This window comes from Dendronephthya gigantea, unplaced genomic scaffold, assembly GCF_004324835.1.
Source record: "Dendronephthya gigantea isolate DGI-Jeju-01 unplaced genomic scaffold, DenGig_1.0 000022F, whole genome shotgun sequence".
Classification (NCBI taxonomy): domain Eukaryota; kingdom Metazoa; phylum Cnidaria; class Anthozoa; order Malacalcyonacea; family Nephtheidae; genus Dendronephthya; species Dendronephthya gigantea.
Genome location: NW_021163032.1, coordinates 318,916 through 345,317, shown reverse-complemented (window position 1 = coordinate 345,317; position 26,402 = coordinate 318,916). Strand labels below are relative to the sequence as shown.

At 38.0% G+C, this 26,402-nt stretch overlaps 6 protein-coding genes and 1 long non-coding RNA gene across 7 annotated transcripts; 3 read left to right on the top strand and 4 right to left on the bottom strand.

Annotated features, from left to right (window-relative positions):
- Positions 1-304: 304 nt before the first annotated feature.
- LOC114522178 (iron-sulfur cluster assembly 2 homolog, mitochondrial-like) lies at positions 305-1,058 on the bottom strand. Its single transcript, XM_028542809.1, has 3 exons — positions 885-1,058; positions 667-782; positions 305-589 (listed from the first exon to the last, which is right to left on the bottom strand). The coding sequence occupies exons 1-3, from the start codon at positions 1,041-1,043 to the stop codon at positions 412-414; spliced, it is 453 nt and encodes a 150-aa protein (XP_028398610.1). The 5' UTR covers positions 1,044-1,058; the 3' UTR covers positions 305-411.
- Positions 1,059-1,219: 161 nt separating this feature from the next.
- On the bottom strand, positions 1,220-6,434 carry LOC114522157 (two pore calcium channel protein 1-like). The gene is made up of 18 exons (XM_028542786.1): positions 6,255-6,434; positions 5,495-5,577; positions 5,283-5,397; positions 5,081-5,209; positions 4,843-4,962; positions 4,539-4,657; positions 4,352-4,453; positions 4,054-4,180; positions 3,699-3,906; positions 3,484-3,628; positions 3,184-3,348; positions 3,035-3,099; positions 2,878-2,959; positions 2,683-2,752; positions 2,363-2,588; positions 2,093-2,183; positions 1,872-1,985; positions 1,220-1,719 (listed from the first exon to the last, which is right to left on the bottom strand). Exons 1-18 carry the CDS (start codon positions 6,393-6,395, stop codon positions 1,422-1,424), a joined length of 2,400 nt encoding a protein of 799 aa, XP_028398587.1. The 5' UTR covers positions 6,396-6,434; the 3' UTR covers positions 1,220-1,421.
- A 1,305-nt stretch (positions 6,435-7,739) lies between these two features.
- LOC114522183 lies at positions 7,740-9,846 on the top strand. The gene is made up of 5 exons (XR_003686881.1): positions 7,740-7,805; positions 8,250-8,746; positions 8,854-8,932; positions 9,033-9,076; positions 9,179-9,846. It is a non-coding gene; the product is annotated as an uncharacterized LOC114522183 (long non-coding RNA).
- A 7-nt stretch (positions 9,847-9,853) lies between these two features.
- LOC114522174 (peptidyl-prolyl cis-trans isomerase FKBP3-like) lies at positions 9,854-13,126 on the top strand. Its single transcript, XM_028542804.1, has 6 exons — positions 9,854-11,341; positions 11,473-11,574; positions 11,937-12,038; positions 12,198-12,333; positions 12,425-12,593; positions 12,701-13,126. Exons 1-6 carry the CDS (start codon positions 11,198-11,200, stop codon positions 12,753-12,755), a joined length of 708 nt encoding a protein of 235 aa, XP_028398605.1. The 5' UTR covers positions 9,854-11,197; the 3' UTR covers positions 12,756-13,126.
- Positions 13,127-18,562: 5,436 nt separating this feature from the next.
- On the bottom strand, positions 18,563-21,567 carry LOC114522181. Its single transcript, XM_028542812.1, has 2 exons — positions 21,192-21,567; positions 18,563-21,094 (listed from the first exon to the last, which is right to left on the bottom strand). The coding sequence occupies exons 1-2, from the start codon at positions 21,463-21,465 to the stop codon at positions 19,068-19,070; spliced, it is 2,301 nt and encodes a 766-aa protein (XP_028398613.1). The 5' UTR covers positions 21,466-21,567; the 3' UTR covers positions 18,563-19,067.
- A 1,645-nt stretch (positions 21,568-23,212) lies between these two features.
- LOC114522179 (apoptogenic protein 1, mitochondrial-like) lies at positions 23,213-24,381 on the top strand. Its single transcript, XM_028542810.1, has 5 exons — positions 23,213-23,269; positions 23,557-23,640; positions 23,797-23,851; positions 23,921-24,002; positions 24,146-24,381. The coding sequence occupies exons 2-5, from the start codon at positions 23,563-23,565 to the stop codon at positions 24,252-24,254; spliced, it is 324 nt and encodes a 107-aa protein (XP_028398611.1). The 5' UTR covers positions 23,213-23,269; positions 23,557-23,562; the 3' UTR covers positions 24,255-24,381.
- Positions 24,367-26,338, bottom strand: LOC114522161 (putative diacyglycerol O-acyltransferase MT3172). Its single transcript, XM_028542789.1, has one exon. It carries the CDS (start codon positions 26,266-26,268, stop codon positions 24,637-24,639), a length of 1,632 nt encoding a protein of 543 aa, XP_028398590.1. The 5' UTR covers positions 26,269-26,338; the 3' UTR covers positions 24,367-24,636.
- Positions 26,339-26,402: the final 64 nt, after the last annotated feature.

The window sequence follows — 26,402 nt, the reverse complement described above, 5'->3', positions numbered from 1 at the left end:
TCCCTAAACAGATTTCTTTTGATCAAACGAATTTTTTCGCCTGATTATTTTTCTCATTGTGAGAATTCAACCGAAGCGGAATCGCTTGGCCGATCACTATTTAGTTGTAAAGAAACTGACCAGGCGAAAGATTTTGATAGTAGTGGCGATAGCGAAGTAGCTACTTCGCTAGGAAGTGTGTAGGGGGGTTTTTTAATCTGGGGGATTCGAGATGCTCTGTGAAGATAGTGTGAAATCGGGGAGTCTATGTGGGGACAGTGTGTGTGTGTGTGTGTCTGTAGGGGGGGGGGGATGAAGGTAAAACAGAGTGTGGCCTGTGCCCAAACTCATAGTAGACTAGGTAATTATATTTTACCATAGTTATTATGAAATTACGAATATTTACAATTTTAGAAGTGATTTGTACAAATATTAGTCGATTTTTATCGAGAATGACACACCACAAGAGCATCCCATTTCAGCCTTGGGATTATTAACAACTCGGAATGACGAACGTATGAGTTCTTCGCTGTAGTCAATTTCTGAACCTTTTAAAATATCCAGAGACATTTCATCCACAACCACTTTAGCTCCGTCTCGTTCGAATATTCTGAAAGATAAGTGTATCTACTGCAAAACAATAATCAAAGCCAAACAAAGTGAAATGTCAGCACAGACAGCACTTACTTATCGTCGACCTCCAAGTTGTTGTCCAGCTCAAATTTATATTGAAACCCGGAGCAGCCTCCTCCTTCAACAATTACTCGAAGAAATTTCTCTTCTACAGCCATCTTATGCAATTGCTGAAATTTTATATATGACAAAACGTCACTAGGGCTTATATATACCTTTGGTATATCAAAAATCATATAATTTCTTTTAATATATTTTAACAGATCACAAACCTTTACGCAGTTGTCACTAAGTCTTAAGCCTTCTTGCTGTATTGGTTCAATATTTGCATCGGTACTGTAAGATGAAACGCCATTGTAGTGTTTAAACCCGCTATATTTTGTACAAAATGCTGTAAAAAGCCTTGGACGAAGCAATTTTTTCGACGCCATATTGTTGTCCCCAGTCACTTGCTTTGTGTTCCTTTCATTTCCTGTCACTGAGCTCTATAATATTCCTGGATGGAGAAACACTTTATTGTTCACTTTATTGTTAGAGGGGGATAGTTGGAATGAACGAATGATTTATTTCATTTTTAAAATTGTTTTCTATTATTCATAATTTATCTAATTATTCAATTTATGAAAATATATTACACGATTTTATAACTTAATAAAACGATGCAGGGAAAATTTGATAGTCTTTCTTAACTGTGAAATGTATAATATGGGTGTGACTGATTTTTTAAAAAAATAGTTAATAATTCTCCTATTTCATGCGCTTTTTCCCGAGAATTCAACTCCTCAGTAAAAGCAGTCAATTTAAAGATCCTATCCAATTGTTTCAAACGTGACTTTATTCCAGTCGACTTCAACTGGTTCTAGTTTTTCAATTTCCACCAAAGTCTGTGGTCCGATGTCTTCGGAACCTATCTCATCTTCAAACATTTGTTGAAGTAAATTCTCTGCTGTTTTTATTTGGTTTTCCACCAACCGGTATCTCCTTTCCTCGTTTCTCGCGTATTCCTGGACTGTCATTTGACTTCTCGTTCTATGAAGCGTGTTATTGCCCATTTCCAGATCCTGACTTAACGTGGTGCCCGTACGACTTCGCTCCGTGATTGGAGTCCTGAAGCAGCAGAGAAATAACGTAGGATAAGTTTGTTGTATGAACTATGAAGCCGTTCTTTGGCTAACAAATCGAGTCTGCATGTGACGCAATGAAAGAAATGAGAGGACCAACATCATGACGAAAAAATAATTGAAGAAGTGGGAACCTACATGCCAATGCCAACACCTTTTTCTTGAATAACTTTTTCAAGCTCAGATTCAAACTTGCCATGAGAAAATGTGTACTGAAGCATAAACGCCTCAATGATGAACGCTACGAATATGCTGGAAACGTAAAATGATAACGGAAAATGAATTACTAGAACATGTTATATCGAGGACGAACCACAACCGAATGAAATTCTCTTGAAAGGCTGAGCGAGTTTGCTTACTTTAAGACTAGTATGACACATGTTAGATGAAATGATACAAAGTACAATCTAGCAGCCTTGCTTGTCACCAGGACAAAACCTTGAGTTAGAACTATATAATATGTCAAGGAACATATACCAATTGTACTCAATTCGTCAAAACAAGCCTATCTGCACTTTCTATGTGTTCCTTTTGCAGTTTTTTGTATAAAATTTAGCCTCAATCCGACAGGGGAACGTATTGTCTATAGTATTAATAGTCAAGGACAGTTGATAGTGATCAAAGGATACTGTGCCACTGGTTAACGACCATTAGATCGAATAAAATTTTCAGAGATTTCAAGATATCGTTAAAATTATCTCCGCAATAATGTTCGTTGTAAAATTCAGAATTCTTCAACTTCACGTCGCCGCAAAACAGTTCGGACGCGTTCGCCGTCGCATTTGGATACCCAAGCATTCTGATCTTCCCTTGAAATATTTCCATGCCAAGGATGGCATACACGTAAAACCAGATCTGCAGGAAGAAGATAAAATCAGCCTTTTAGAGACGAACAGAAAAACAAATAAGGAACTCACACATATACTGTGAAGAAACAAGAGTATCTTACAAAAACAATTCCACCATACATCGCAATGGATGGTCCTATTTGCATCACTGTATTCACTACAACTTTGAACCTGAGAATTTGAAAAGCGAAAATCTTTCATTGGCATCCACAATACTCACGGAATCTGTTTCAGTGAGAGGTCTAGATTAAAGAGATTTTTTTTTAGCTTTAAAGCTACTTAATATTATCTATCACCTTTCGATAGTTCCAATTAATTTGATCATCCGTAGCACACGAAGAATCATTAGAAAGTCTACTGCTGCCTGACTTGCGGTTACTGAGGTGAAAATAAGTATCGTCAACATATATTCAGGTTATACTGCGATCAGAGTTACCATAGGCATTACCCTACCCGAGTCACTTGTTATCTCGACAATGAATGATACTGTGGCACCTTCAATGACGACAAAGTCAAACCTGGCAGTGGAAATAAATTGGAGATTTTGAATTGAAGAAATCACGAACAAGAATCATGACGTGTCCTGTGAACTATGGACTTACGTGTTCCAGAAGTTTGCGAAAAACTCTCTGCATCCATACGTGTACAGTTTTAACAAGAGCTCAGTGTTGAAGAGTAAAAGAAATCCACCCTCTGCCATTTCAAACGACAGCGCGATGACAATAGCATTTACAAATATAACCACATCAAAAAAGTACAGGAAATATCTGAAAGCAAGAATATCATCTAAGTTATTTTTCTTTAGTTTCTTCCTTTCTCTCTCTCTCTCTTCTTTAATCCTGTCATTTTCTCTAAATCCTTGCTCTTCACAAGCAATCGTTTCAGCTGATGACTTCACTCACCTATGACACACCATTTTTCTGATCTTCACGCTCAACCAGGAGAGATAAATTGCTGGGCAAATCTTTTCAAACAAATGAACTTCATCTTTGACCTCAACCACTCTTATGTTAAGTAATTCCGACACTCTGAGAAAGTCTTTGACCTCTATAAAGTATTTGTGTGAAACTCTTACATATATTGCATAATGAAAGTTAAATTTGAATCACAAGTCTACCGATATAATCCCTGTTTTCTCGATCAAGAACATGCCACAACAAACTGACTTTTCCAGGACTGTAACGTGGACACAATTTTTCCAGAAGAAGTTTCCATCTTTCAAATTTCAGAACAGTTTTTTCAGTTTTTTTCAACTTTTCGCAGATCAAATCAAACGCAAGCCTCAACTGTCGTCTCTTGCGGTACACTGATTTGCGCACTTCGTTCTGTAGAGGAAAGGAAACCAGGGCAGTTACAATTACAGCTTATTTTTGGCCTGCAAGATATTCGCTTTAAACTACCAACTGGCGATGACCGCTGTCAATGATTAACCAAGAATTTGGGATAGCGACAGTTGTAGTGGAAGACTGTACCTTCAAATGCTTTCTGTAATTTGCGTAAACAACGGCCAATAAAATACTCAGAAAGATGTACATGCAAATGACGACGAAAACTATGAAGAAAAGTGCGAACCAATTGTTGCTGTCGTATGCGGGAATTCTAGGAGGAAAAAGAGCACGTCATGCAAGAGATATGCAGTGATTTGAGTATCATTCTATACTCTTTTGATGGCTACATCATTTGGTCTTGCATCCTGTCTTGTATTCGTGATTTGAAAAACTAACCACAGCAAAATCTTTCGTTTTATTAAGATGTATTACTACGACTCACCCAACATCTGGACTGTTTGCTGTTGTGGTAAAGATATAAAGTTGATAGTAAGACTCGAAGTATTTGATGAAGTAGGGATTGCCATCGATATCTTTGAGGTTCCTAAAACAGTTGAAGAGGTAAGTAGGAAAAGTTCTGACTGGATGACAACGTGAATATACTGTTGTTGTTTGTGTCGTAGCACTACCTGTTTTCGAAGAGTTTTGTGGCAAGCAAAGCGAATAATCCTATCGCAAGAAGCAGTAAGATCAACACATTAGCAACACCAACGATAGTTCTTCTGATGTTTCGAAATGATCGGCGAATCTGAAAAATAACGTTTGTGAAATAGGGAAATATCTCATCAATTTACCAAAGGATTATCGCAAGAAAGGAACTCTCTATAGGGGAAAACCTTTATGGTTTGCAAAACTAGAGCAAAGGTTATTTCTTATGTATGTGTGTCATTAACTAAACATATTGCAGCACTTGAATTCCTATCACATGCACACCTGTCGTCCCTCAAGGTTTATGACAAAAATCGGTCGAAGAATCCTTGACCAGCGCAATGCTTTTGCCTCGAGACCATTTTCCATGAAAATCGAATACAGCAACATATCCAGGAATGTTATCTGAAAAAATAAACCACAAGATCTCTCCCATTATCTCTTCCATTAAAGAAAGATATATTACACACGGTGTTTAAGGTAATTTGTGTTAGTTTCGGAAAACTCTTTACAGCTCACTTACAATTATGGTAGCCATGATTAATTTATTTTTCCTGTCGCCCCAAAAGCAGCCGTCCGGGGCGATATACCATTTGTGAAACAAGAAAATTGCGAACACAAAGATGCATACATACTCCATGATCATCGTGGCCTGTGAAAAGGAGAGGTTTTTATAAGGAAATATAGGCAGAGAAAGAAGACATATGAATATTTGAGCTTCTCACCCAGTACGGCAAATCGTAAACTGCGGGTTTTTCGAATATCGCCAAGGCCAGGTTGAGGCAAACGAGGGCGTGAATTAAATAGTTGATTTTAAACGTGTAATAGGAGTTGTACAATCTGAAAAAGAGATACGTGATATTTTTAAAGCAATGTTGCATAGTAAGCAATAGAAATCAATGTTGATCAATGATGAGTACATTGAAATGAAACCTACCTTACTTCTTTCGGCGTGAGTTTAAATATACCATGTCGACCATATCTGGCTTCGTTTATTAAAGTGGCTGCCATCTCAAGTTTCTGGTGAAAAATCAGGAATGACTGTTTTTCAATAAACGTTGTTTTGGGAGCATGGTTCTCCCGCTTTTTGTCTCGATGAGCACAAATAAAAATGAGAATTTTCCTCATCGAAGATGAATTCACACGTTTTCTCCATTGTGTGTACTCAGACAGCAGGGGAAAGTCAATATTGTTTTGTTCCTTGCTAGATCTTCATTTTAAACAACAGTTTTGTTTATATAAAGTTATTAAACCAGAGCAAAAGCGCCGAAAGGCATAGTAAAAATGGAAATCAGTTCTGTGACGATCAGTGACCTTGAGGTCGTTGAGAGTTTATCTTCACGCAGCGAATTTGTTCCTGGCAATTCTCAGAGACAGTGCTCGATTTCCTTATATCATATCACGATGGTAATATGAATCAACTTTATTGAAAAATTATGATAGTACGTCGGTCGGTATTCATTTACCAAGGATTAACAGATCAAACAAGTCTATGCATGACTAAAGAACAATACACTGTCGTTTATCTGAACTATCGTTTATCAAAAATCGTTTCATGAAGACTCGTATATCAAAATATCAAAATTTGACACACTTTATTCATTGATTACGGCAAAATATTATTACTATCTAATTAGCATAATTAGCAACACTGGCAGCAAGTGCGTGTGTAGATATAAAATTATATATTCCCGTACCGTGTTAACAGAGAGAGTTGTCGCGTTTTCTTCGTCATCTTCGTCGATTCCCGTCGAAATTTCGTCCGCGTGTTTATCAAAGGTGACGGATTTACTATTTGAAGCAATAAGCCTCTTATCATCCTTGAAATCGCCGTCCATTTCTATGTTGAAATCCCAGCCAGAGCGTTCAGACTTCAGAGACTGCCTGAAACTGCAGGTTATGCCTGTGTATACCCACTGAGCTATATAATAAATCCCACATTCGCATCTCGGTATCCGGGTATCGTATCGCCGATGGCTAATTATGCCGGGGAGTCCCCAAGTCTTAGGAAAATTGTCAGAAAGTTCCAGTCAGAATACCAAAAGTGAAGCAAAAAGCTAATATATTCCAGGTATGTTCCAGGCAAATTTACCAAACTGGTTCGGGGAGGGAAGTTAGTCTTTTAAGCCAGGTTCACACTTATCCTACGAAGCTGGGATTCCTTTTCCTTTGTCTGAGGTCACTGGTACACAAAATGCTTTGCCTATCCGAAAATAATACAATGGATCACCGATTCTTAGGACAAGTGTGAATCAGACCTTAGGGGCTGTTTACATGGCCCCGGTTACCCGAGACTCCACGAAGCCTGACATGATTTTGAGGCATTGAAATAAGTCTTCATAGCACCAAACAAGGCACATGCTATTGTCGGGATGACTACATTACTGCCAGGACCATGTTATTTACTCAATTCAATACCTCAAAAGTATCTCAAGCTTCGTTCAATCTCGGCTAACCGGGATCATGTAAACAGTCCTAAACAGGCTTAGGGCTGTTTACATGAGCCCGGTTACCCGAGATTCAACGAAGCGTGAGAGGACTTTGAGGTATTGAAATAAGTCTTTATGACACCAAACAAGCACATGCTATTGTTGTGGTGATTATACGACTGCCAAAATCATGTTATCTGCTCATTTCAATAACTCAAAATCATCTCACGCTTCGTGGAATCTCGAGTAGCCGGGCTCATGTAAACAGCCCCTTAGGCTATGCAGTTTCAAACATCATTTGCTGAACGCATTTAACACAATAGTTAATTAATGGGGGATACCTCATTATCTATTGTTTTTTATGCGTTTCGCACATGAGAAGCACGTCGTTTGAAACAGACCTTACTGTTAAGTAATGTGCATTGTCCGTTGGAATGTTTTTCAGGTGATAAAAGGTGGTTGAATTCGAGATGAAATTCAAACTCTGTTCAACTCGAAGAAGTTCACTGAGGGAAAAGTTGGAAGAATCTTTCTCAGGTACATGGTCATGGCTGGTTTACAGAATCTGTTGCTTTAACTTTGGCTTTGCAAATTAATTCATCGCCGTGTAGATTTGAATAGCCAGAAGACATTAGCGAGGGCATTGAGGCATATTCTTGCTGATTTTCACTCCTATATCTTGTATATTTCGATTGGAAATGTGAAATGCTCAAATGCAAGTGAGTTGTTAACTTGATTTGGTTTTTCCTTGCTAGACTTTATTATACAGAACGAACTACGGCGCTGAAAGATGGGGAAGGCGAAACACAATACTGATAGGTATTGTTCTTTTAATATATGTGAATTGTGCATTTGTGACTTGAAATAACACGTTTGTACACGGTGGGCGAAACCAGAATATAGTTTAATTAATCAAACTTTCTGGGACTTTATCCTAACTTTCCCGGCTGGTACAATACGCTTAGTTTTCGGACACGATTGTCGCATTGTCAATACTCGTACGTCAGCGCCTCTGATGTTAGTTTTGTACAGGGAAAGACCGGTATATTGGTATATGTATGTTGCTTGACTTCACATGTGCTGAGTTCTTTCAGCGTGTCTATTGTTGTTTTCCACCTCTAAAATATCTTACCGTGCTTCATTTGATTTCCACGTCAATAAGTTTTATCACAAACAAAAAAATACTCGTAGAGCAAGTCACTTCAACTAGACTTTATATGGCCATGAATTGTTTTTTGTTTTACCAAGGTTTTCTTTTCTTAGAATAAATGAATCGTCGGAGTCAAGAGATGTCGGAGCTTCCTTGGGCGACATTTATGCACGCAAATACAAAACTCAATTTGATTTCGTTGAAAATATGCATGAGTAAAATTGCATGAGATTTGGCTTTTTTGGCTGAGATATGCTGAACACTCTTCTGTTTACCTTCTTGGTTTTCAGCTTTTCGGCTTGTGGTTTTTGCATGGGTTAACCTGGTCGTGTAAAGCGCATGCGGAGGAAATACAAGTGATTCTGGGGCCCCATCACTTGTATTTTCTCCAACTTGAACGACAATAGTCCGGAACAAAAATATCGCTCACAGAGCGCCTAAAACATCAAAATGCATGAGAAATTGTATTTCTAAAAGGAGATAATAGTCGAGTGTTTTAGTTTTCTCAGGATCATTAAAAAGATTAATATTTATTGCAAAACGTGCATGACATTTTGTATTCGCGTGCGCAATGCGAAGGCTTGGACGAGTGGAGTAGGAGATGTAGAAGGTGTACAATCGGGTTTTTTGCTTTGAGTGATTATTTTATCCTGAATGCTTTATACATGAGTGAAATTTCTCTCTTGGAAGTAAATTATATCATATTTTTGTATCTAGGATCGTCGCAGGATCAGATGTTGAAGGATCATCGCAGGATCAGATGTTGAAAGATTATCGCAGGACCAAGGACATGAAGGTATATATGATTATTCAATTTCCTGTCGTTTCAGATGTTGAATTTATTGACAGTTGAAGGATCTGAATCTATGATTAATTCAGTATTCCTATCATCTTAGATGCTGAGGGATCGTCGCAGGATCAGACGTGGAAGGACTTGAAGGTATATATATATATATATATATATAAGATCATTCAGTTTTCTATCATTTCAGATGTTGAAGCGTCCGAAGGTATGATTATTTAGTTATTCCTATCATTTTAGATGTAGATGGACCCGATGACAGATGTCGAGGGATCGTCGCAGGATCAGATGATGGACGACGAGACGGGTGTACAAGTGGAAGCTGGTTGAGGTACATACTATAGGTATACTAATTAGAGTAATGCATGGTTAATGTAAGTGTTCTGGTGGTCTAACCTAGTAAAATTCACACATCAAGTGACATTTTCACTCTTTTCGACAATGCATGATAACAGAAAATTTCTCACAGCTTTTATGAAGGCGTTTTCGAGGTTTCTCGACGAAACATTCTTGTCACTTGCGTGTGAATTTCAACGACTTAAGGTGGTCTTATCCGTAGTACAAAAATATTTTCTTTTATTTCGTAAAATATGAAAAAAGTTATTAAATATGAATATTTTTTGTACAAGACCACCTAAACGGCTGCGGAAGATGCATGATGGCTTTAAAACGTCGAAATGAAAGTAACAAAATGCAACAGCGCATGCATGGTCGACGCGCGCGCAGCGAGAAAATAATGTGGAATTCGTATTGGCCTAATTTTTAGTTTAATACGAATGTAATCGCGAGTACTTATATGATTTTATAAGTTCTCTGTGCAGCCTGCTATAAGGCAAGCGTTTCGGAGGATCGTCCGTCAATGGCATCAAAAATTATATTTTTCGAATTGATGAAGTTTAAAATGAAAAAAAAATGAGAGTTTGATGTTTAGACTCCAGCACTCTTCTGTTTTCCTTGTTGGTATTAATTTTTCGGATTGCAGTTTCCACTCTCAAAACCCGGTTAATCTCAAACATGAAGGAAATAAACGTAATCTAATCATTTTGACTAACTTGATGAAGCTTGTATAAGTAGGATTACATTGCATGATAGATAACTGGACTGTTTAACTCATTGAATTATAACCCTCTTGCCCAAAACCTTACCTTAAAGAAACCCTTTGCATTTTGACACACTTACTATGTTTATTAATTCTTTGCGCGTTCCACCGTCGAGATGCTGTAGAAGAGGAAGAACCTTGAAATGGATGAAAGAGGAATGATTATTGTTTACCAAAGGTAATTGTGAAAGGTGAGGAACATTAATGATTGTGGTAAAACAGATATTAAGTAACTGTTGCATGCTGAGTAAGTTGACATTGTGTAAGGCATTGAATAAGTTGCATGTTGAGCCCGATTACGTTTATTTCCTGCTCCATTTTCGGTCAACCGTAATCCAGAAAGTATAAAAAGATAAGACTGAACGTTGCATGAGGTGCATGTCTTCATAGATGAGTGCTGTTGTCTTCATCGGTTTGAGATGAAAAAAGCATGCAAGTCGTGAATTTCCATCCACTATGCCAGTTTCGTTGAATAACTGAAAATAATTTTTGTTGCCATTGTCGGACAAAAAGCGCAGTTTGATTTCTAAGGGCCGGGTGTTTTGCAACGCACGACGATATGCGCGCTGCGCACGTTAGACCACCAGAAGGATCGAATTAATGAAGCTCAAGAATTACATGCTAATTCCTGGGACTCGGTGCCAACTATAGATAAAAACTGAACTGTCATTGCGGACGATTTCTAATAAAAATACCAAATTCGGACCACCGGTCAGGTAACCTGAAAATCAGGTTGCCTTTGGAGGGTTTTTCTCCGGGCACTCCGGTTTCCCTCCTTTTCGTTTGGCTTTAAAAACAGTGTCCATGTCTGGGGCCAAACCAAACGTGTTCGTAGATAGTGGTAAAAACGCGTGCGTGGCTTCTGGGTTCGATTCCCAGAACACAGGCGTAGAATAATTTTAAAAACATGGTTGTGGAATCATTACGTAATTAGCTACATCTGTTCGGACATTTCTAGTTATGAGATTTAGCATGCATGAGTTAACATTGGTTTACCTAATTATATTTTCTGTGATAGTCAATCATATCTTCTTTAAATTTTTTAATGTTGCAATGTTTTAACGTTGATTCATTTGGCGTTTTTTGGGCGTCAAATATTTGCATATCTACTAACTCTGGTGGAAAATCCACTCAAAAAAAAAGAAGCGCGTTGTTTCAATATGGAAACATCGCAGCGACACGTGGGTTTTAATTCCAATATGGCGGACGAACCAGAGCGAAAGTATTCTCAAGAGCAGTTAGAAAGCGACGAGGTTTCCAAGAAAGATATACTTTCCTTTCTTCAGGAGCATGCGTCGAAAGCGGTACGTGTAATATCGTATTCTGCACAAATTTTCGCGTAATCATATCCACCTGTCTTGTTTTTTTATTGGGTATTGAGTCAGGGGTATTATTTTGATAAACTTATATATAAATAAATTTATTTCCAATTTAGTTCCTAAAGGCGAATAAACTAAATGGAAAGCTTAATAATGTTGCAAAGTCTTTCAAGAAAGACCAAGCTATTAGCGCATACAACAAGATGTTTGAAACAAAGGTATAGTCCGTATAGATATTCGTTTGTGATGTGTTGTGTTCCAGTCCAGATATGTTTCAACCCTCGCCACGCCCTTCTCATAACGACAGGTATTCAAACATATTTTGTGGTCATTTGTGTCTTAACGATTACCATCTCAATGAAATACATTAGCAATTTTTGCAAGAGTTTCCATGAAGTATGATCTTCAATGGAGATTTGGGTGGGAAATGTGTGATGTAGTACCCTTAATCTGATGTATGGCCTGCCTAAAACGGAATGCTCAGTTTGGTCTGACTGGACATCACCTATATAAACTTGTTAGGTAGCAGCAGTGAGGATTTCAATCATCCAACTTAACTCTACTTGTCTTTTTATCACAGGCATTCAAAAGTGATGCAGATGATGAAGAAGAAGCTGTGCAAGAGGTAACAAAGAAGGTGGCTGCTGCCAAAGTGAGTGAGAAAGAAGCAGCTCATGTCGAGGTATGTTTCATAGCAAGGAACTGCAATTCCAATACAGCACCGAGTAGTCTACTGTATAATATTTAGTGCTACAATATAATATTTTTTATCAGCTTGTATTTAATGATACGGTAGACTGTACAAATATATCAAAGAATCATGTTTTGCATGGTGTTTTAGAGACCAAAATATACGAAGAAGATTCTGAAAAAAGCAAGTAAACCAGATCAGATACCTAAGAAAGGTGATCTTGTCAGCTGCTTTTACACTGGGAAACTTCAAGATGGGACTGTTTTTGACACAAATATTGGGAAAGGTCAGATAACAGCGTGCTTTATATCATAACGTTTGTGTAAAACACTGTAACATGTAAACTAGGCTTATACGTTTTTGGTTCAACTCTCCAGGATCCAAGAAGAGAGGTGGAAGTTATGTTCCTTTGAAATTCAAAGTTGGGACAGGTCAGGTTATTCGTGGTTGGGACGAGGCTTTGATGACAATGGGATTGGATGAGAAAGCTGAACTTACAATTCAACCTGAATGGGCTTATGGACGAAAGGGCCTTCCAGATCACAAGTATCCTTTGAATTGTATAATTTTCTCTTTTAGATGTAACTGAAGTGATTTATAATTCAAATAATCGAAACACCAGCAATGGTAATTTCTTAACTTAATTACAATAGAATTCCCCAGAATGCAACTCTCATTTTCGAAGTTGAGTTGGCTGGAATAGAATGATTAAAAATCAGGACTTGGTTGATAATGGATTTCGTTTCTGGAAGCTATGGTATTATATCGAAATTGCTCTTCTGTTGTGTTGTGTTTGGCTCATCTAACACTCTGTAGATAGGCAAATACATTGTTTTGTGGAAAACATTAACTATGCAAGCAGGAATGGACATCCAGTGGTTGGGAATAGATGAAACTTAGGTAAATTATTTTTGCAAATTGTGTGGCAGTATTGTGTATGCCTTGATGTGTACGTAGATAAGTAAGTTCTCCTGATCTTCTATAAAGTTTATTTTTGTTTTGAAATTTTACCTTTTTTGACTGTATTTGATGAATTCTGTTCTGTACCAAACGAAAATTAATGCGAAGATATTGTATGCGCTGTGTGTCTATTTTTATCCTTTTAACAACATGAAATCATTTAGTTTTGTTTGCCATCAATTATAGCTGGGTTTTTATCATTTTATGAACATGACTTAGTTTACTTATTTATTACTTTGGGGTATATGAACTATATCTCATACAAGTTCTGAAAGTTTGAAGAACGAAAGTGCATTTTATTATAAACAGGAATATTGTAGCACACGTTTCATATCAGTATGACATCCTGTTGACTTCTGTTCTTGGAAGAAACAATATTTTCACAGCTGGAAAACAAATTTGATATTTGGATTCGCGCCTACTTCACAGGCAGGATTCCTATTGTCGTGCAGGTTTCTTGGTAAACATCTCTTGTTTTGCGGCTCCCAGTTGGTATCTATATTTCATCAATTTAATGAGAATGTGAAGATTGAAATAATACAAAGTACAAACTTGTTCAATTGTGTAATATAAGCATTTGGAATTTAAGTGCATTTTTTTACTCTGGCATTAGAACAATTCCGAAGCTTTTGCAGTGGAAAGTGCCTCAGTGTAAAAGTCCATAGTGTGTTTCGTGAAAACTTTATTGGTCTTTTTAGAGTATCTATGAAGTATGATGTAAGAATTATATTTTCGGAATTCGGATCTGTTCTTGTTTATAATACTTCCTTATTTTCGTTTCCTCTTTACGTAAGTTGAGCTTCTTTAAAACGCATTAATTGCGCGTCGGTGCTTTTATCCTGGCGACGTAAATCCGAAGAATTTTCCGCATCTGTGTGAGGCAGCGCATGTTGGTAAAAAACATTTAACTGCAGATCGTTCAATTCTTGGATCCGTCGCGTAATTTTTGAGAATGAAATAGTTGAATAACCTTGTTTAAATACTGCGTTATACGTATATTTTAATGGGTTTACTGTGTTACTTACTGTGTTACTTACAGTTAATTACTGTGTTATTTGTCTAAACTTTTCAACATTTCGAGGGAACGAAAAACGTCGAGATTACCATAAATAGGATGGTGTCCTTGACCATGCATCAGACATCCGTTCAGATGCTTCCACGAAAACATGTCTAGAAATGGCGACAGGAAACTTTTCCTAAAGAGTAGACAAACAGAATCGTGTTGTAATGCAAATCTACGCACTATTTCGTAAACTTGATAATTGCATCAGGCGCACGTTAAGGTAAATATTGACAGTTGCATAACCAGAGATGTTGAAATTTGAAGTCAAGTACAATTCAACTGCAAGATAACCATTTAAAAGTAGTTTAAGACTTTTACCGGTAAATCTGACCCCAGAAACCCCTGGCTGTGATGAAAACAATCGACGTATTGTGTGTATGAAAGAAAATTCAAGTTATTTACACGAATTCACACTGAACAATCGCTTTAAAATAAACATCTCGAAACAAAAGTCTAAAAATAAGATACGGGACAGATACGATGAAGATGTTGTCTTTTGTCTCTCTGCTACTTTATAAGAACCTACTGCATAAGAATCTTCCTGAATACACCTGTTCGCAAACCGGTTTTGTGCCACATTTTTGGCGGCAAATGTTGCATGAGCGACATTAACATAATCCGCGCAGTCTAATTTCAAATATGTGCTGATTTATTTTCTCTGTACTTAAAGTTGGGCAAGTTATATTTTGGCTTCAATTCAAATTTTTATGCTGACATTTGCAAATGCGCTTAGACTTTGAACTGCCTCTAATCCTTGAGAGTTTAATTAGTTTTGTTGATTTAGCATAGGAGTTTAGCTTGTTCCTTTGAACGATTAGGGGTCTTTATAACCCCACGGTATTTATATAGTAGGCCTGGTAGTATATCCACCTTAATTTCAACTGTTTTTATAGGCTGATCGGTTGCAAATCATGTGCTTTTGAGGTCCATTTTATTCGGGGGAAAATACCGAGATAAAATAATCATCTTAATTGACATCACTTAATTGAAATGCGTTTTGACATTTGGCTTGGCTGTTCAAAATTTTTTTTAGAAATCCCCCTAGAGTGAGTGCATGACTGCATGAATACAAAAAATAACCTGTTGAGTTCAGCGTGGCAATATATTTAAAGATATCTTAATCTTATTCCATTTCTAGTTTAAGGCCTACCTAACAGGTGGTTGACACGTACATATAATTACATCATTTCTCTAGTTAATTTCGTGGTTTAGTCTATGACTATCGAACCCGTGATATTGCTGATGAATGAGTACCCCCCAAACAAACGGAAGGCTTGTGACTAATCACGAGGGCTTGAATATTTGTGGTATGTTTATATGATTGCTTGTGGCCGTGGATAGTTGTAGATTGTTACATTACATTGAACTTGAATCAAGGTTGCTCTCTCAAAAAATAAAACTCGACGAAACTTAGTATATGTTTGAATGAAGTCAACAAAAACGCGTTGAGTTTCTGTTTACTTTTCGTTTCAGTTTTGGGCAGAAAAGCATTTCCGTCTCAGCGCATAAATAATGAATTAATTCATTCACACAGCACGACAAGCCGTGAGTCATGTGAGAACGTGTAAGCAGGTTGTAAACACATACGTTGCATTCATAACGCGCGCACAACACTCATTGAATCAGATTACTGTTGAATACTGTGAAGAGAAGAACTTGTTACAGAGAGTCTAGTTCTAGACATCAAGCGAGAAAACGCTAGCAAGAAGAGAAAAGATTCTCGACGTGTATAAATTCAAAAAGCTAAAAGAAGAATCATGGTGAACGGTCTTAAACTTCCTTCGTTCCTTAAACGAAAGCAGCATGGAGAAAGGTTCGATAACGAGGAATCAGAGGGATCCGTTCAAACTCCAGCGAAAACAGAGAGCCGGAGCACGGCTGAGACGACAGCAAACATTGATATTCCCCAGAAGAAGCATGGACGCCGTGAAAGGACCGTTTCGGGATGCAGTGGCCATTCTTGTCAGTCTGAGTCGACCCCGCGTATGAGGCGACTGCCGAATTCGGCTGGATCCAACTTCTCAGGAGAGTCAATCATCCATCATTTGGATAAACTCAGCGAACGAGATCAAGTTTGGTTCCAAGCTTACAGGTTCGGTGGGCGATAATTTTTGAACGCTTAAGTTGATGTAGTCAAATCGTTGAGAGACTTTGACCTCACCACTCCTGCATATTATATAAACTCAAGCGATGAAGTATTCGAAATGAAAGATATATCTACAGACCTTTTCGAAAAGGTGTTTGAGGAACATTATTCTATAAAATAGTTTGTATATTTTGATTGAAGTTGAATTAGTAGGGTCTAGCATGTTTGTGTGAGTAATTCTGTGAAATTCGTCGGATTCCCGCCATTCTAGGTATCTTACTGACTTAAAGTTTGCCCTTTATTACAAAGTTAAGATTTGGTTTGGTAAAGTTTTCTTGAAAATTGAGTAAGATCTTTCGAATGTACGCGAGTCTAATCTAAGCGAGAGAGCATGTTCTACAAGTTTTGTGAATTTGACGAAAGGCTTTTGTCTGAATTTTCCTTGTAACAAATCTTGCGGTTTCAATTGGTCAACCATAAACGCCTAATATAAAGTGAAAATTTCTTTAACGGCCGAGAATAAAAACCCTGAGCTACAAGTATTCATTGTAAGTAGGTATAGTCAACGAGACAATTCTGCTCACGTTTTGCTTTAAGTAAAAAGGGATCTATGTTTTTTTTCAGTATAAGTAGGCGTTGCTAGCGCCTACGCGCAACGCTCTTTGTGTTGTGGTTTCATTATTTCGACTTCGTGTTCAAGTGTGAATCAAAAATGAAAATGAATTTTCGTCTGCGTCACTTGATAGTTCGTCTGAACATCTTAATATTCTGTTCATGTTTTTACCGGAAAGAGAGTCCAAAATGAAAGTTCTTTAGTCGCATCTCGAAGGCAGACTTACTCAATACAAACAGTTGTCATGTTGAATGTTTACTGTAGTATGCAAATTCCGCATGTTCCCGTTTACTATAGGAAATTACGCGTGGACGGAAACCGCGACAATAATGTAAATAAGCATAAATTTCGTTAGGGCATGCCCGAAGCAATTAAGAATAAATTGTAATATTTTCTAGACCACATTATGTAATAATGTGGCGATACATAGTTTATATGTTTGGTACGAGTGATAAGTTTGTTAGTTTGTATATATATATGTATATATTATGAAATGTAAAGAATTTGGCATAGCGCAAGGAATTTCGTGTATATATTAATAGTACTTCCATCGAGACAATGATTAACTCAAGAACGCGAAGTGTTTAAGCTATTTAATATATAAAGTATTTTCAAGCAAATTAATAAATGAAACATTCAAAAACTATATCTTATTCTTATCTCTGGCCTCTGGGCATTCTTAACGTCCTACAGCACAAGATTGACAGGTTATTTCGTGCGTTGAATTACTTAAAAACACGCACTAAACAAACATCGCCTTATCATCGCGTCTCTATTCTTTGCCAGTTTGGTTTGCGTGCCAAAACGAACCTGTTGTCACATAAAATGACATGCCATGCTTGTTTCTATCTCAAGTAAAGTTTCCTAAACGTTCAAAACTGTTTTCGTGTGAAATCTAATGGCAGCACGTATCCGCCTTCACTTAACACTACTTATAGCACAGGATTTTTTGGTCTGCATTATTCGCCTAGTTCAGTCAACTCGTTAAAGAAAGGTCTTGGCAGGAATATTCATGCCTTTACTCCAACTGCATTGTTTATCATTTGAGTCTTGGAGGAAGTACCCATGCATTTGGGGAACAATAAGCTTGAAAGACAATAGGAATGGTCAAGTTAATCAGGTTTGACAGATTACAAATCTTACAATGGTTACATAAGATTTCAACAAGCCACGACCCACTGGAACAATCTGTTATTACAGGTCAGTGCCGACATCGAAATTGATAAACTTGGAATTTGAACTCCTCAACTGAATTGCCTTTTTTTTAGGTTTTTCAAGGTTAAAAATACCTGAAAAGTATAAAGTGTCTCAGCTTATCTCCGGTATAAAATCTCGAAAATTGAGAATGAAACGCGATAATTCACTGTTTGAAAGACAGTTAGCAGCGTTTGAAGTCTTTCACAATCCTTTAAACATTGTCTAGACGATTTGAGTCACTGAACAAACTTTTGAGGCTCAGATGGTGCAATACTTCCTGTCTAAGGTTGATCAATTCAAACCCGACTTTTTTGGTGAAAGAGTCTTTGTCGCAGATAGACCCGAAGATACTTGCAATTTTTCATATTTGTGTTGATTGATGTTTTCATGACTTTCCTTTCCTGGTTTCAGGATGTACAATCGAGAGACTTGATTCTTAAGACTTTAATCTGGTGTACTCGCTTTGTGACAGATCAATATTTTAAACAAAGCTACCATTAACCACGATCAAACACAAGGCATTGCGTAAAAACTCTCGTGATCTTTCCAAATCATCTTTGTCTATGATCTGCTTTCTCAATTCAAAAGTTTGTGCTTTTGACTACTTGTCAATTGACAAGCATGTAGTCACCCTAATTAGAACGTTGATTGCGATAAGAAACCTGTTGGAAGGTGATAGTCTGTTTGAAAGTAGTATCTTTTAACATGTTCGTAAAACATTGTTCGATTAAACTATTGTTAAAACATTGTCTCTGTCGAGGAACAAATGAAAACATTGAATGAGATCCATTATTACCAAAAATATGTATGTACCAATATACCAATGTACCAAACCTATGTACCAATGATATCATGAAGGTTCGCATGCATCAGCTGTAGGAACAAAAATGTACATCTTTATCAACCAATGTACAATGAAATCAGATATGCATGCGCGGTGTGTCGAGGAACAAATGAGGACACGGATGGAATTCTATCAGGGGATCCTGTATATAGCTAATATCCTTCTGAGAAAACACGTACATTCGTATCAATTAATGTACAATATAAGCAGTTTGCCGGGGAACAAGTGGCGAACATTCTGGGCAGATATAGTCTGCCTCACCCAATACACCATATAATGAGATAAGCTGTAAGCATCAAGGCGAATGAGGATGCGATATGCCACAGGTCATGGTCGTCAAAAAATTCCCATAGAGAACACTCAGCATTAAGTTCTCGCGATTTACTTGCCGATTTAACTTTGTCCGTGACTGGCTTCTGAAGGAAGTAGTACAATGCTATCAACCAGCAAGCCACGGTACAAACAGCGTACAAAATAACGTGGAAATTTACGATCGGCCATTTCAAGTACATCTTCCACTTCATCGCCCTGCTTTCATGCGCAGTCAAATCTTTCCGCTTCTTCACGTGCTTGAAGATATTCTGCGAGCATGCGGTCAAACTGTAGCCAATCACCGTGCACATAACCGCAGCAAGGCACGTGAAAAGAAAGAATATGGACCAGTTTTTCTGCAGATCGACCGTGTACAAGCCGATGAACAGCATAATCACTGGAAATAGGGCACACAGCCAGGAAAACTTGCACCAGAAGGCTGGTTCGGGACGTGGCTTCCACGGCAACATCAGACGAAAAAATACCCAAGCGAACATGCAAGTTATCCATAAGATACACATAAAATAAAACACTGCATCGTTGAACATTAGCAGGCCCTCGGTATCTCGTATTGAACCGATGTAGTTGAGAACAAGTAAAGGCATGACGAAGAAAAGGTAGAGTTTCGTCTCAAACACCGGACTCGTGTACGTCGCCGGTGACTCGTCGTCGATGCTTTGCCGATGTTGAGATTTGCTGACGAGGGAATTAAACGCGGCAACGATCACCAGACCGCAAATGACGAACATGAAAGCCGAATCGAACTGAAACGTCATGCGGCTGGGGCACATGTGGTAGCAAGCCGAGAAGATACCCTGGAAGACCAGGGACCACGCGAACGCGTACATGATGGAGAACGAGTCCTTGCGCACGGTCACGTTTAGCATCCGCTCGTTTACGCGACACGTCGCCTCACGTAACGAAACGGATAACGCGATAACGAAGCCATGAATGACGTAAGTTAGATTACTGATGATCAAATTATAGGGAACATCTACGAGGGGCGTTGCCCTGTAGCAACCTTCGTTGTAATAACATATATCACGGTTGCCGCTCTCTATCATATCCCGCCAGTTGGAGACGATGAATTGAATAGCACCAGTCAAAAGGCTGATGGCAACGATTCCGGTCGTAAACGCATAAGACCTTTCATCACCACGGAACCAATCTAGCATTACATTCCCCCAATTCTTTAGCCCAGGCCAGTGCTTGGGTATACTCAGTTTGACAATATCATAAGGCTGTTGCGAGTCCTGCCCAAGGTCGAGGCATATGCTGCCTGTCGGGAGGCTGTTATGACCATTAACTTTCAAAGTTGGAGGGCTGGCTTCATTGCGGTTTTGCGCGTTATCATTCGCGTCTGCTCCCTCCTCCATTCTGAATATATGTGAATTAACATACATACGAAGTTTGTGAACTAACTGGTGCTCAAACTCTGGATTTAGGAAGAAATCCGCGAACAATGCGATGATGCTACCACCGAGAAACGAGAGCAGAACAAGTAGGAGAATTGGCTGAGTGAAGCTTACTCTGTTTATGCCACCAGCAAAACCAACCGATACTTTGACAGTTTTTGTAAATTCTTTATGATTTTTGCCGTTGGCATTCTTGAGGAATATACCGATGTACCATCGACCTGTCGTTAGCTGTGGCTTCGACGCGTGGGATAAGGTGATCCGTCCGAAGGTAGTAAAGGTAAGATGTAGTGTGCCACTAGATTCTTTGAAATTCACAGCCTGAGGATCAATTGCATCCACGTTAACAACGTCATCACAGTTATTTGAAACAAACAGTAGACATTCACGAGTGTCGTCTTCCGAACGGACAGTTACTTGAAAATGATCAAATTTTCCCTGTATGGATGAGACGTCAAACACAAGCAGTCGGGAGGTGATCTTATGTCCAAACTCTAAAGATTTGTCTTCCTTTTCTGTCATGATGGACTCGTCTACTTGAACTGTGAGATTGATTCCTAGAAAGGGAGAACGCATCTCAGTGTAAAAGGCATAAAAATTTCAAGAACGGCACAAAGGGGAGAGGGATCACAGTAGAAGGAAAGTAATCCTGACCTGTTAGAGGTGTTGCTGATAAAAATATTGAGTAATTTCGATTGCTAGACTTATCCAAGGATGGGCAGATATGAAACGGATACGCCACATGGTCATCTGCCTCCGTGATGTACCCTGGCAGCACCAATACACCCTGTTCATCCAACACCATACCAACCAGCGATGCTTTTTTTTGTTTGCTGGTTTTTTGTAACCACAGTCGAAGTATACCTTTAGAGGAGTTGTACCATACATTACACGACTTGATATTCATCATGGAGCTCGCCGGGATCATAGTGTATGCCATCATCTCATTCCGACGAGGAAACGTCGGCCTGCCAAAGTTGCAATCACCATCAATTGTAACATATTCCAACTCGGTTGAGTGGGTAACGGAAAGCCAACCGAGCGAGACGATAATTAGTAAGATCCGCATGGTCATCACAGACCTTTAATATCTGGAAAATAACGTAAAAGTATGGGGAAACTGTTGTAAGGAAAACTAGGTCGTGTTCTAACGTTATTGTACAGCTCTTTTATGATTTAATCCTATATAATCTAGATAAGATTATTTGCCTCTTAAGATCTTGAACAACTTTCACAATAAAAGGAAATTATCCGACGGCAGGGGAATTATCCTATACAAAAGGGGAATTTTATAGAACTTTATTAGTTTACCATGCACATACGGTATTGACATTTGATACACTATGAAATACCACACATTACTTGTATGTCTAGCGATTTCCTGAAACGTGAATTCCTTGCAATATTACCACTGTCTTGCTAAAGTTTAGTTACTATCTTTTTTATGGACACCTCGGAATTCTAACAGTCCCGCTCTTTTATCGTCGTATTCCGACCAACCCAGACAGATGGCAGCTTATATATAACCGCAAAATACAAACATGTGCCATGTGGTGTTAAACGTTGTGCTACACCTACACTTATTTTCATTCAAATACGTCACTCAAGTCCATGTTGTAGTTTGAGCTGCTTGAAAATTATATCCGGTTTGATATCGGTTTTACTGGTGTCTCATTGAGGTCCTTAAACAGGTCAAAAGTTCACTCCAAATGATGTCAAACAAAAATAATTAATGTAGTCCGAGACATTTGCATTGTAAAAGAGGGCAATCTGTTGCATATAAAGATTAACAAAAAATGTTTTGTTATATAAAAAAAGAAACAAAAAAAAACGAAAAACAAACGAAAAATATGTGAAGTCGAGAAAAAGAAACCACAATAGTATTGCCAAACCCTTTTAAATACTTCGTTTTAGTTTACTCGTTGATTTATTGAGATTTTTTCCTACCTTTTCAACTTTTTTTGGACACGAAGTTTCGTTTTTTCCACCATTATTGAAGCCCGCGTGCCAATGCATGCTGGTACCGCGGCGCGGATCCTTCCCGGTACTTCATGTTTTATTATTGAATAGTTTATCATTTTCACCTCATTTCTGTTAGTTCTGAATACTTCACACTTTCCAAACTACATTTTTTTCTGAAATTATAAATATTGGAATAGAAATTATTATCCTTCACTAGTTTCGAAAGGTTGTTTGGTTGGCAAGTTACACTCGCGGACGAAACACCATATTTGAATGTAACACCAAGTATTCAGAAAAATAGGAAAGAAAGATGTGGAAATGAGAGCAATAGCATTTTCAAAGAAAATACTGTTTGGTGAAATTGTCAATGTTATAAAGTACCCAGTGACTGTATTTCCAGGCTCTAAGTATAAATGGCTTGATAACGTAATCAGTAACCACGGAAATAAGGTAAGTTATTGGATTATTGTACGGGAAAATAAAGAGTAGACTTCTCGATCACTCCATTCCTCCAGACGGGCTCCTGGCAGTTAGTCCAGTCACGGGTCCAGTAGAGATTCATTATACAGTCATGTAGTATTTATTCATTTAAAATAAGTATTACTAAATAAGAATATTTTTATCTTAGTTGGCTGGAAATGGCATGAAATGTTACAGTACAAAAGAACAAGGAATTAAACCAAAGACTAGTTATTATTACGAGGCAGTCATACGAGTCTAACATCCCAAGAGTTGTGTTTACTGAGGTGAACCACAATGAAACTAAAAAGGTAAGTCTAAGATAGAGATCAGTTCCCAGGAAAAGTGAGTTGGCAGGGGTGCATGGAAGGACGGCAAAGGACAGATTCTTCTTCCTCTTTCATACCTATATATTCCCACCTCCCATGCACTGACTTACCCCAGCTTATCCACTGGTCTATGCTTGAGTACTGTGATCTACGCTTGCTATAGCCTGGAAATTTTATGCAACCCATTATCCAGAATGATGGCAGACAAGCCATTAGACCAGATCAGCAATGAAGCCACATCTTAATAAGTATTAAAAACTTTTGTTTAGGAGAAAATGTTTCGGGAATATAAACAGGATTTAATGTCCTGGCATCATTCATTTTGGCTACACCAAAACCTGAAATTTACAAAGGTTTGTGGCTTGTGAATCAATAGTGCAGATAAATCATAACTCTGCCACATAAAATTAGGGATAACTTCATATGTCATTGGATAGGATGGGATACAAAAGTAGGTGCACCAAGGTATATTGTTAGTTAAATTAATTTATCTAATTCAACTGTTTTAGGAAAAGAAAGAATATACACTAAAGAGAGATCTAATTGAAAATGCCAAAGCTGATGGTAAGTAATGATAGACTTATATGCAATTTCTGAAAGTTGTACAGGCAATCAATCCTTTTTTATTACCAGGAAAAGAGAAAGCAGATGACCTCTCATTGTTCTACAAAGAATTTCTTGATGAAAACTTTTCTGTACACTTTCAATATCAAAGGTTAGTATAGATTGCAGTGCTGCACCTTTGATTGTAAGGCTTCCTCACCATCCTCATATAGGAAGCATTCAAATTTTTGGTTGCACTTCCCCATATGAGAAGCCATCTTAGTCTAAAATTTTTACATTATCTATGTTTAATAGAGAATGGTATAGAAGGAATTTTTTGCTGTTATGGTATGGACTTAAGGTTGATGTAGAAAGGTTGTTTAAAAAGTTAATGGTTAAGATATCCAGGCCTAGAAGTAGTTAATGACTGTGGGAGGAAATATTTAGTGGTGGGTGATGTAAAAGTGAACCAAAATACTAGAACAAAATATATTTATTTTTTCTCATATAAATTAAGGTATATATTAATTAGAATTCTCAGTTCTTATAGTCTTATATATTATTATGAATCTATAAATCCTTTGCATGTAACATTGATAAAATGTTCACTAACTCTATGTGTAATTTTCACCATTCATTAACAATTGAGTTAAATCTCATCAAATAAAGTTCACAGAAGAGTTAAAGCAATGTCTATGGTAAGTTCCATTAATTGTCCATCTTTTCATCTAATATGTCAAAACTCTTGAACTTGACAAAACACTATACTAAATCTACTTTTCATACTGTAATTAATTTTACTAAATTTACTCAATGCCGCTGTCAAACTCAATTTGTCCTGTAGAACTGACAATACACTTCTCAAGTTGTGCAAGCCTAGATTCAAATGCTTTCACAATCCATTTGGGATCAGTCATACAATTTAAGTCACTCTGAACCCCAATAGAAAACTCGCCCGCATAGCTATAAATGCCAACCCCGATGCCAACCAAGTTTCGTTGAGGTGGTGCAAAAAAGATCTGGGTAACTTTATGACCACAAATGCTAAACTGCTCCTGGGATCCTGGGACATTTGACATTACAAACGAGTGCTTATTAGCAATTGGAACATTCCAAAGTTTTGTAAGAAATTCAGGTATGTACTCAACTGTCAGGTTTCCAGCGATAGCCAATACAAATGCCTCACCAGAGTGTTTAATTTCATCCATATGTCTCTTTGTTGCATATAGATTTTCAAGAGCACCTTCCTCGCTAACAGGCAACTTGAGCGTAACAACTGCAAAGTTATTTTCCAATTCTAACGGCTGGCCTTTTGGGCGGACATCAACGGGCACGGTTATAGTAACGTCAGGAGGGTTAGATACTCCATGAGCCCTGAAATAGTCATGGAAGCTCATGGACACGCAAGCCATCATGATGTCGTTCACTGTTGTTCCTGTGTGGTTCTTTATCTTCTTAATGACTTGTAAACTGATTGGTTGACTCCAGGACATTTTCTTAACGCCTTTCAATGGAGGACCATGAATAATTGAACAGTCCGGTGTGGAGAAAAGTTTTTCAACAAGGATCCTGCTACCAGCCAAGAGTCCATTTAGATATATCCACTTTCTGTTCACAGCTGAATATTTGAGAAGCTTGTTTTCTGGTAGTGGTTTGTCAGGAAACTGCTCTAGGAGGAATCTTGTCAACGATACTCCATCTGCCATGCCATGATGCAGTCGGAACAATATAATTGCCTCGTTACGATCATAGGTTTTGGGAATGATAATGAATTGCCACGGGGGGCTTTCGAAGGTGAAATCCTTGGCACTTAAGGTTGAGATAAGTGATTCCATTTCTTCATGGGACTTGGGAGCTGGACCACTGTATGCGTATATGTGGTCCGCAATATCCAAACTATCAGGGTCTTTCAGGAAATATTGAAATATGCCACGCTGGATGCACTTGTTTAACCGAGGGAACACTGCTTGGCCATTTGGCTTTTTCATCTTAATACATCTCTGGACAATCTCCCTTACACCATCTACTAAATGCTCAATGTTGGTGCATTCTAGGGCCATTGCGCTGTTAATGATGAGTCTGTTCTCCTTGGTATCCTGCAACCACAACGCGTCTTGCCCACTCATGGCAACCCAACCTGATCTTAGATATACCCATTGTTTCTCAATGAACCTCAGGACATTATAGACAAGCAGCAATGGAGAGAGAATCAACACGATATAAAATATAGCAATTGCACAAACAATGCACTCGATCGGATAGGACAAAATCTTTAGGTATCTCTTTGCGATACTTGTAATTTCACGGGCATTTAACTTCCTGTCCGGGTGCAAACGATCTCGATTATTCACCTGGCCGTTTGCTGAGCCATTTGCCTTTGAAGTTTGTTTAAGATTTTCGATATTTCCAACAATATTCCGTCTTTGTGTGACTTCCATTTTCCAAACTGACGGCTGGAAGGAACTCGTCCGAACTCAATAATTACCTGCAGTGTTTGACTATTTTTGAGAAGGCAAAAAATACTATCATCCTGCTGTTCCAATTGTTCTGATTGGCTGAAATTATTCTAATA

What these genes read in the sequence shown, in the direction of transcription:
- LOC114522181 (XM_028542812.1), bottom strand. Translation starts at nt 21,465, where the DNA reads ATGATCCCGGCGAGCTCCATGATGAATATCAAGTCGTGTAATGTATGG. An exon ending in ATCAGCAACACCTCTAACAG is followed by an intron (nt 21,095 to 21,191) that starts GTCAGGATTACT and finishes CTCCCTTTCTAG; the next exon opens with GAATCAATCTCACAGTTCAA.
- LOC114522179 (XM_028542810.1), top strand. Translation starts at nt 23,563, where the DNA reads ATGTTTCGGGAATATAAACAGGATTTAATGTCCTGGCATCATTCATTT. An exon ending in AAAACCTGAAATTTACAAAG is followed by an intron (nt 23,641 to 23,796) that starts GTTTGTGGCTTG and finishes CAACTGTTTTAG; the next exon opens with GAAAAGAAAGAATATACACT. An exon ending in GTACACTTTCAATATCAAAG is followed by an intron (nt 24,003 to 24,145) that starts GTTAGTATAGAT and finishes TATGTTTAATAG; the next exon opens with AGAATGGTATAGAAGGAATT.
- LOC114522161 (XM_028542789.1), bottom strand. Translation starts at nt 26,268, where the DNA reads ATGGAAGTCACACAAAGACGGAATATTGTTGGAAATATCGAAAATCTT.
- LOC114522157 (XM_028542786.1), bottom strand. Translation starts at nt 6,395, where the DNA reads ATGGACGGCGATTTCAAGGATGATAAGAGGCTTATTGCTTCAAATAGT. An exon ending in TAAACCTTGAGGGACGACAG is followed by an intron (nt 4,658 to 4,842) that starts GTGTGCATGTGA and finishes GTTATTTTTCAG; the next exon opens with ATTCGCCGATCATTTCGAAA. An exon ending in GCAAACAGTCCAGATGTTGG is followed by an intron (nt 4,181 to 4,351) that starts GTGAGTCGTAGT and finishes TTTTCCTCCTAG; the next exon opens with AATTCCCGCATACGACAGCA.
- LOC114522178 (XM_028542809.1), bottom strand. Translation starts at nt 1,043, where the DNA reads ATGGCGTCGAAAAAATTGCTTCGTCCAAGGCTTTTTACAGCATTTTGT. An exon ending in TTAGTGACAACTGCGTAAAG is followed by an intron (nt 783 to 884) that starts GTTTGTGATCTG and finishes ATAAAATTTCAG; the next exon opens with CAATTGCATAAGATGGCTGT. An exon ending in AACTTGGAGGTCGACGATAA is followed by an intron (nt 590 to 666) that starts GTAAGTGCTGTC and finishes CTTATCTTTCAG; the next exon opens with AATATTCGAACGAGACGGAG.
- LOC114522174 (XM_028542804.1), top strand. Translation starts at nt 11,198, where the DNA reads ATGGAAACATCGCAGCGACACGTGGGTTTTAATTCCAATATGGCGGAC. An exon ending in ACAAGATGTTTGAAACAAAG is followed by an intron (nt 11,575 to 11,936) that starts GTATAGTCCGTA and finishes TTTTTATCACAG; the next exon opens with GCATTCAAAAGTGATGCAGA. An exon ending in AAGAAGCAGCTCATGTCGAG is followed by an intron (nt 12,039 to 12,197) that starts GTATGTTTCATA and finishes ATGGTGTTTTAG; the next exon opens with AGACCAAAATATACGAAGAA.